We start from the raw sequence: 10032 nt of genomic DNA on the forward strand, positions 1-10032 counted from the left end.
GCCCCTCGCCGCCATCGCAGCCCGGGCTCGGCTCCAGGGGACCCCGTTTCCCTCCCTCCCCGGCTCCTCACACGCACTGGGTAGGGCCGCCCAGAGGATTCAGGGGTCTGGGGCAAAGCAATTTTGGGGGCCCCTTCCATAAAAAAAAGTTGCAATACTATAGTAACATGTATTTGGAAATGTAAAAAATAACTAGTGAAAATTAATTTGTAATAATTTGAAAATACACCAAATACATTATTTAAAAACATTAAATGCTTTACTGGTCTGTATACATTTGCAATTACATAATGGGCTGTTGCTGGGTGATGGTGATGGTTGGTGCCAATGGGCTGTCACTGCCTGGAGGTGGTGCTGCTGTTGCCCACGGCTGGGTGGGGATCAGGGCTGTGGGGGGAATGGGGTGAGGGGGGTGTCTGGATCAGAGGGGCTGGGCTCGGAGCTGGGGATCAGGGCTGTGGGGGGAATGGGGTCAGGGGGGTGTCTGGATCAGAGGGGCTGGGCTCGGAGCTGGGGGTCAGGGCTGTGAGGGGGATGGGGCCGGGGGGTGCCCAGGTCCGAGGGGCTGGGCTCAGAGCTGGGGGTCAGGGCTGTGGGGGGAATCGGGTGAGGGGGGTGTCTGGCTCAGAGGGGCTGGTCTCTGAGCTGGGGGTCCGGGCTGTGGGGGTAATGGGGTCGGGGGGTGTCCGGATCAGAGGGGCTGGGCTCAGAGCTGGGGATCAGGGCTGTGGGGGGAATGGGGTCAGGGGGGTGTCCGGATCAGAGGGGCTGGGCTCGGAGCTGGGGGTCAGGGCTGTGGGGGGAATGGGGTCAGGGGGGTGTCCGGCTCAGAGGGGCTGGGCTCGGAGCTGGGGATCAGGGCTGTGGGGGGAATAGGGTGAGGGGGGTGTCTGGCTCAGAGGGGCTGGTCTCAGAGCTGGGGGTCAGGGCTGTGGGGGGAATGGGGTCAGGGGGGTGCCCAGGTCCGAGGGGCTGGGCTTGGAGCTGGGGGTCAGGGCTGGGTGGGGAGGATGGGTTTGGGGGGTGCCCACCTCAGAGGGGCTGGACTTGGAGCTGGGGGTCAGGGCTGGGCCTGGGGGGTAATGGGGTTGGGGGGTGCCTGACAACCACCTGAGACCCCCCAATCCAGCCCCCCCTTCCCTGGCCCCTGACCGCCCCCCCCAGAACCTGTGCCCCCTCCCTGCCCCCTGAGTGTCCCCGGGACTCCCTGCCCCTTAGCCAACCCCCTGGCCCCGGCTGCTTACCCCGGCTCACCGTGCGCCCGGGTCCTAAACAGCGCTGCAGCCGCATGGCTCCGCAGGGGGCTGAGCTCTTCCCTGCTCAGAGCCGCGTGGGGAGGGGGCGGGGCCGCTCGGCCCGGAGCTCGCAGCCCCGCCCCCTCACACGCGGCTCGGAGCGGGGCGGAGCTCAGCCCCTCCGAGCCAGACGGCTGCAGCGCTGTTTAAAGGACCGGCGCATGAACAAGCGGAGGAGGAGCGGCCCATCCCCTGCAGCCAGGCGGGGCCGCGCTACCGGTAAGGGGCCCCCCCCTCCCCCAAGCGGAGCCGGTAGCGCGGCCCTGCCCAGCTGCAGGGGACGGGCCACTCCTCCGCTCCCAGCGGCAGGATGAGCTGGGGGCCCCAGCCCCAGCCTTTTGCCGCCCCCTATATTTTGCCGCCCTAGGCAGCAGCTTGTTTTGCTGGTGCCTAGAGCCGCCCCTGCCCAGAAGCCACCTACTACAGGACAGGCCTAAAAAAGAATATAACAGAATGCCACTAGCCATCACCTACAGCCCCCAACTAAAACCTCTCCAGCGCATCATCAAAGATTTACAACCTATCCTTAAAGATGATCCCTCACTCTCACAGATCTTGGGAGACAGGCCAGTCCTCACTTATAGACAGCCTCCCAACCTGAAGCAAATACTCACCAGCAACCGCACACCATACAACATAAACACTAACCCAGGAACCTATCCCTGCAACAAAGCCCGATGCCAGCTCTGTCCACATATCCATTCAAGTGACACCATCATAGGACCTAATCACATCAGACACGCCATCAGGGGCTCGTACACCTGCACATCTACCAACGTGATATATGCCATCATGTGCCAGCAATGCCCCTCTGCCATGTACATTGGCCAAACCGGACAGTCTCTACGCAAAAGAATAAATGGACACAAATCTGACATCAGGAATCAAACCCAAGAAAGAAACCAACAGGACTCCACTGGCCATCACATACAGTCCCCAGCTAAAACCCCTACAACGCATCATCAGGGATCTACAACCCATCCTGGACAATGATCCCACACTTTCACAGGCCTTGGGTGGCAGGCCAGTCCTCGCCCACAGACAACCTGCCAACCTGAAGCATATTCTCACCAGCAACTGCACACCCCACCATAGTAACTCTAGCTCAGGAACCAATCCATGCAACAAACCTCGATGCCAACTCTGCCCACATATCTACACCAGCAACACCATCACAGGACCTAACCAGATCAGCCACACCATCACCGGTTCATTCACCTCCACGTCCACCAATGTAATATATGCCATCATATGCCAGCAATGCCCCTCTGCTATGTACATCGGCCAAACTGGACAGTCTCTAAGGAAAAGGATAAATGGACACAAATCAGACATTAGGAATGGCAATATACAAAAACCTGTAGGAGAACACTTCAACCTCCCTGGCCACACAATAGCAGATCTTAAGGTGGCCATCCTGCAGCAAAAAAACTTTAGGACCAGACTTCAAAGAGAAACTGCTGAGCTCCAGTTCATCTGCAAATTTGACACCATCAGCTCAGGACTAAACAAAGACTGTGAATGGCTTGCCAATTACAGAACCAGTTTCTCCTCCCTTGGTTTTCACACTTCAACTGCTAGAACAGGGCCTCATCCTCCCTGATTGATCTAACCTCGTTATCTCTAGCTTGCTTCTTGCTTGCTTATATATACCTGCCCCAGGAAATTTCCACCACTTGCATCCGAAGAAGTGGGTGTTCACCCACGACAGCTCATGCTGCAAAACGTCTGTTAGTCTATAAGGTGCCACAGGATTCTTTTCTGCTTTTACAGAACCAGACTAACACGGCTACCCCTCTGATATCAGGAATCATAACATTCAAAAACCAGTGGGAGAACACTTCAACCTCTCTAACCACTCAGTGACAGACTTGAAGGTGGCAATTTTGCAACAAAAAAACTTCAAAAACAGACTCCAAAGAGAAACTGCTGAACTCGAATTAATATGCAAATTAGATACAATTAACACTGGCCTAAACAGAGACTGGGAATGGTTGGGTCATTACACTAATTGAATCTATTTCCCTATGTTAAGTTCTCCTCACACCTTCTATGGGCCATCTTACTTATCACTTCAAAAAGTGTTTTTTCCCTCCTGCGGATGATAGCTCATCTCAATTGATTAGACTTTTCCTGTTGTTATGCATACTTCCACCTTTTCATGTTCTCTGTATGTATAAATGTCTCCTGTCTGTGTGTTCCATTCTATGCATCCGAAGAAGTGAGCTATAGCTCACGAAAGCTCATGCTAAAATAAATTTGTTAGTCTTTAAGGTGCCACAAGTACTCCTGTTCTTTTTGTGGATACAGACTAACACAGCTGCTACTCTGAAACCTGGTAAGAAACAGGTAATCAAGTCATCCCGTCACCTTCCCTTTCGCTTGGTTGACACTAGCAACTGATGTTGGTATAACTACTCACTCATGGGTGTGGAAAACCCACCCCTCTGTGAAAGGGGGGAGGGATAGCTCAGTGGTTTGAGCATTGGCCTGCTAAACCCAGGGTTGTCAGTTTAATCCTTGAGGGGGCCATTTAGGGAACTGGGGTAAAAATCTGTCTGGGGACTGGTCCTGCTTCAAGCAGGGGATTAGACTAGATGACCTTCTGAGGTCCCTTCCAACCCTAATCTGATACTATGATACCAACCTAACACCCGGTGCAGACAGTCAACTGAGCTACCATCTCTCAGGGAGTTGGATTAATTACGGTTAATGGGAGAAGCTCTTGCATCAGCATAAACAGCGTCTTCGCTGAGCCAGTGTAGATGTGTCTTTTGATAAACTGAGCTCCTGGAGTCTCTCTCTGCCAAGCCCGGGGTCCAGTCCATTAATCCTTCTCGTGGCTCGTCTCTGAGCCCCTCCAGTTGCTCAACATCCTTCTTGAAGGGTGGGTGTCAGAACCGGACACAGGATCCCAGCTGTGATCACACCAGGGCAGGATCCAGAGGGAAAATCACCTCCCTGCTCCTAGTTGAGACTCTCCTGTTGATAAATCCCAGGACAGCTGGTGCCCTGTTGGATCTGGGAGCTCATGTTGAGCTGAAAAATGCCCCCACGCCTGAGGCCTTCAGGCAAATGACAAGAGACAGAGGCAGGTTGCAGGCCGGGCTGTGGTTTGTGTGGTCTCCAGCACAGAGCGAGGGTTTTCTTAGCCTTGGCTGGTCTGTAACATGGTCCAGGCTGAGGGTGGGTTCCCTGCACGAAAGGCAGGGCTAAGAATCTCACGCGTCCCATTCCCAGCAGGGGTCTGTTTGCTTTCCCCAGCCAGGAGGGGTTCGAGGGCAGAGTCCCAGCTGGTGTCTCTGCTCTTGGGACCTCGCACGGGGGAGTCAGCCGGACGTGGCTGTCTCAGCCCCTGCTTTCTGCTGGGTGCCCCACCCACCTGCCCCAGAATGCAGGCAGCAAATACAGACGCCTTGCTGGGCCCCAGCACAGTGGGGAGCTTGTGGTTTGTGTGACTTCTGCATGTAGCTGTGGGTGATGAAAACCTTCCAGGCTTTGTGACATGATCGGACCCAGCCACGTTCTGTGTTTTCCTATGACCTTCCCCCATTGTCCCCTTCCTGCCAGATATACCCCCACCTGAACGGCTCCCTGCTCTGAGATGAGCCAGTCTGGGCGAGCTGCAGGCATCGCGTTGGGGACCTGACTCTGAGACGCTGAGTCCCCCAAGACACGGGTAAGGAAATAAGGTAAATCCTCCAGCTGCCCCACTGGATCTCATTCTCACCCCCCCACTGCTGCTCCTTGGATCTCCCCTTCCTGTTGGTCTTGTCAAAGATCAGGGGCCCCTGTCACACTGGGTGTTGGACAGAGCCACAAGGCCTGGCCACAGCGAGCTCACACTCTAAACAGACAAACATTTGGTGGGGAAACTGAGGCACGGGGCCATGATGTGACTTGTCCTGGCTACCCAAACAGTTTAGTGACAGAGTCTGGGATGGAACCCAGGAGTCCGGACTCCCTTTCTATCCACTAAAAGAGACTCTTGCAATTTAAAAAAAAATCTTTTGACCTGTTACTGGCCTTTTTTAAAACCAAGATGGGAAAACCAGCTCCTTTGGGAAACTAATAGCAAGAAGATTATTTGGGAATTTTAGTGAGGCTCTGGGGGGGTGTCTCTCATATCTCTGTCTTTGTATCTTGGCCACCTTTCCTTGCCTAGAAATCCAACTTTTCAGCAAGAAGCAAAGGGGTGTGTTTTTTAAACATTTTATTTAGTAGAAACCAAACTGTCCTTGTCTCCTTCTGGTGCCTGTTTCATCGTTCTTCTATCGTTTGCTCAGCACAACATCTGCGCTGACCCCTCCGAGCCCGGACGCAAAGGAGGTGATATTGTGACTACAATTCTTCCAAGAATGGCGTTCCTCCGAATTCTCTTCCTGGTGCTGAGTGGTGTAGCCTTCCTTGCCGGGGTGCCGTTGAATGGCTACGTCCTCTTCTTAGCCGGCTGCCGTGTGAAGAATACGGCCAGCACTGTGTATATCTGGAGCTGGGCCATGACCGATTTCATCTTCATCGTCTTCCTGCCTCTCAGATTCACCTCCTTCTTCATCCTGGACTTAGATTGGGCCAATATACTGAGCAGCACCATCACCTCCTTCCACATGTTCTCCAGCGCCTTCCTCCTCACCACCCTCAGTGTCGATCGCTGCATCCTCGTGGCGCTCCCTGAGTGGGCCCAGAACCACCGCACGCCCCTTCTGGCTTTCAGGATGGTTATAAGCATATGGGTCCTGTCTGCTGCTTTCAGCTCGCGGTATGGTGATCTCTGGGAATTCCCGCTCTCACCTGCCAGCACCAGCATGAATTTCGATCCAGATGAAAGGAGGGTGAAGGCCGCTATTGCGATCCAGTTCCTGTTCGGGTTTCTGATCCCATTAGCCTTGATCTTGATCCCAACATCCTACATCGTTCTAGCTGCCAAGCTGAGAAGGAACCGGCTCATCCACTCCACCAAGCCACTCAAGATCCTTCTTGGTTTGATCCCGACCTTTTTCCTCTGCTGGCTGCCGTATCACGTCTTCCTCTTCCTGCAGATCTCAGCTATGTATCCTCAGACTCTTCTGAACATAGGAAGCACTTTTTCTTGTGTCCTGACATATTTCAGCAGCTGCCTCAACCCCATCTTCTACCTCACCATGGAGGAAGAGTTTCAGAGGTACCGGCAACGTGCACGCAACTCCCAAACCTCCAACAACTCAGGGCCAGAGCCGGCTGCATAGGGAAATGGATGGAATTGTTGATATTTGTATGGAGAAAGAATTCTGTTCTTTGGGACCTGTAACTTCCTCTTGATCCCAGAATTGTCTTTTTTAGCAAGTGAATTTTTTGGCCTTATTCATAGAAGAGCCACAGGAATGATTACTGGATTAGAAAACTGCGTTACAGTGAGAGAATCATGGAGCTCAGTCTATTTAGCTTAACAAAGAGAAGGTGTAGAGGTGACTTGATCATAGTCTGTAAGTACCTATGTGGGGAACAAATATTTAATAACGAGCTCTTCAGTCTAGCATAGGAAGGTCTAACACAATCCAGTAAACAGAAGTTGAACCTAGACAAATTCAGACTGGAAATGAGGTGTAAATTTTTAATGGTCAGAATAACTGACCATTGGAGCAATTTCCCAAGGGTCGTGTGGATGCTCCATCACTTTGCAATTTTAAATGAAGCTGGGAAATTTTTCTATAAGCTCTGCTCTAGGAATTGTTTTGGGGGCAGTTCTCTGGCCCATGTGACCCGGGAGGTCAGATGGGATGATCACAATGGTCCCTTCCAGCCTTGGAATGTGTGAATCTGTCATTTTAACAAAATATATGGATTCTTGGTTTTGCTTGTTTTTAGGTTATTTTGGGGAATTTTGTTTTTTATGATCTGTCCTTTTCTACGTCCTTGAGTCATTATTCTTCTCATCATCTGTGGTCTTCTCATCATCTTCTCTGTCATCTTTGCTCCCAGTGGAGCTTTCTTTCCTGTGTTTGTTGAGAAAAAGGGTAACGTTTTCAAAAGGATCTAAGGCCTAGTTTTAGGAACCTCGCTGTGAGTCAATGAGAACAGAACAGAATATAACCCTGATAAAGAGTTGCACAATCTGATTATATGTTGTGTGAAGAGATACTTCACACAGAGTTTCTCAGGCTGACTGTGTGGTGTGTGAAGGAATACTTCCTTTTATTTCTTTATATACTTCCTTTTATTTCTTTGCAACCTGCTGGCTATTCATTTCATTTGGCGACCCCTAGTTCTTGTGTAATGGGAAGGAGTAAATAACACTTCAGTCATGACTGTCTCCACATCAGTCAGGATTTTACAGAGCTCTATCATATCCCCCCATCGTCATCTCTTTTCTAAGCTGAAAAGTCTTAGTAATCTCTCCTCCCATGGAAGCAGTTCCATACCCCTAATCATTTTTTGTAGCCCTTTTCTGAACCTTTTCCAATTCCAATATATCATTTTTGAGATGGGGTGACCACATCTGCACTCAGCATTCAGGATGTGGGCGTACCATGGATTTATATAAAGACAATATGATATTTTCAGTCTTATCATCTATCCATTTCTTAATGATTCCCAACATTCTGTTCGCTTTTTTGATGGCCGCTGCACATTGAGTGGAAGTGTTCACAGAACTATCCACAGTGACTCCAAGATCTTTCTTGAGTGGTAACAGCAAATTTAGACCCCATGATTTTATATGTATAGTTGAGATTATGGTTTCCAATGTGCATTATTTTGCATTTATCAACGCTGAATTTCACCTGCCATTTTGTTGCTGTCACCCAGTTTTGTGAGACCCCTTTGTAACTCCTCGCAGTCTGCGTTGAACGTAACTGTCTTGAGTAGTTTTATATCATTTGAAAATGTTGCCTCCTCACTGTTTACCTCTGTTTCCAGATCATTCTGGGATACGTCGCTATTTATCTGTCTCCATTCTGAATACTGACCATTTATTCTTACCCTTTGTTTCGTTGGGATTTTGTGGTTCCCAGTGGGTCAGATGCAGGGCAGAAATCAAAGGACTTTGATGCGATACAATTCAACAAGGCTTTATTCAATATATAGAAAGGCAGAGCCCCTGGTACAAAAATCAGGCAGAGTCCCTCCAGCAAGGAGCCCCTCCCCTTACTATTTTATTGCATGTGGCAGTTACATTACAAGTTACATAACATGAACCTCTAACCAATCAGAGTTAACCTTTCCATTTATGGATTTGTTTATCACATACCCATAGTTCTCCATTCCACATGCTGAGCTCCCCCCGCCTCGGCCTTCTCTAGAATGGCCCTAGGGTGCTGAGCTACATCCTGCTTCCCTATGCATAAGCACCCTGCAAACCACATTTTATCCAAAATGAACATAAGCATCCCCTTCAGTGTCCTACCATTTAACCAGTTATTGATCCATGGGAGGACCTTCCCCCTAACCTCACAGCAGCTTACTTTGCTTAAGAGTCTTTGGTGAGGGAACTTCCTCCTTCTGATGAACCTTTTTTTTCATATTACTTTTTGCATCTTTGGCCAGCTGTTCTTCACATTCTTTTTTTGGTCTTCCTAGTTATAGTTTCACGCTTCATTTGCCAGAGTTTATGCCCCTTTCTATTTTCCACAGTAGGATTTAACTTCCACTTTTAAAGGACACCTTTTTTGCCTCTCAAACCTTCTTTAGTTTGTTGTTTACCCACGGTGGCTCTTTTTTGGTTCCCTTACTATGTTTTTTTAATTTGCGGGATCCATTTAAATTGAGCCTCTATTATGGTGTCTTTAAAAAGTCTCCACGCAGCTTGCAGGGATTTCACTTTTGGCACTGTTTCCTTTAATTTCTGTTTAACTAACTTCCTCATTTTTGTGTAGTCCCCTGTCTGAAATTAATTGCTACTGTGGTGGGCTGCTGTGATGTTTTCCCTGCCATAGGCCTGATACATTAAATTATATTATGGTCACTATTATGAAGCAGTTCAGTTGTATTCACCCCTTGGACCAGATCCTGTGCTCTACCTAGCACTAAACCAAGAATTGGCTCTCCCCTGGTGGGTTCCAGGACTACCTGTACGAAGAAGCCGTCATTTAAGGAGTCAACAAATGATCTTTGTGTCCCATCCTGAAGTGACATCTATCCAGTCAATATGGGGATAGTTGATAATCCCCCATTATTATAGAGTTGTTTTTTATTTTAACAGCCTCTCTAATCTCCCAGAGCATTTCACAGTCGCTGTCACCATCCTGGTCAGGTGGTTGCTAATATATCCTACTGCTGCTGAGTTACTACAGAGAATTTTTTCCTGGGTGCTGGCTGGTGAGTCTTGCCAACATGCTCAGGGGTTAACTGATCGCCATTTTTGGGGTCGGGAAGGAATTTTCCTCCAGGGCAGATTGGCAGAGGCCCTGGAGGTTTTTTGCCTTCCTCTGCAGCATGGGGCACGGATCACTTGCTGGAGGATTCTCTGCAGCTTGAGGTCGTCAAACCACAATTTGAGGACTTCAATAACTCAGACATAGTTTAGGGGTTTATTACAGGAGTGGGTGGGTGAGATTCTGTGGCCTGCGTTGTGCAGAAGGTCAGACTAGATGATCATAATGGTCCCTTCTGACCTTAAAGTCTATGAGTCTATGCAATATTTTTATTATTAGAGCATGGGATTACTATCCAGAGAGATTCTATGGTACAGTTTGGTTCATTTAAGATTTTTACTTCATTTGACTCTACGCTTTCTTTCACATCTAGTGCCAATCCCCCACCA

General features: G+C 49.5%; 1 protein-coding gene across 1 annotated transcript; it reads left to right on the forward strand.

The window, feature by feature from the left end:
• Positions 1–5653: 5653 nt before the first annotated feature.
• Positions 5654–6520, forward strand: LOC123351941 (chemokine-like receptor 1). Its single transcript, XM_044991635.1, has one exon. It carries the CDS (start codon positions 5654–5656, stop codon positions 6518–6520), a length of 867 nt encoding a protein of 288 aa, XP_044847570.1.
• The last annotated feature ends 3512 nt before the right edge of the window (positions 6521–10032 follow it).

Source organism: Mauremys mutica, chromosome 17 (genome assembly GCF_020497125.1).
Source record: "Mauremys mutica isolate MM-2020 ecotype Southern chromosome 17, ASM2049712v1, whole genome shotgun sequence".
Taxonomy (NCBI): domain Eukaryota; kingdom Metazoa; phylum Chordata; order Testudines; family Geoemydidae; genus Mauremys; species Mauremys mutica.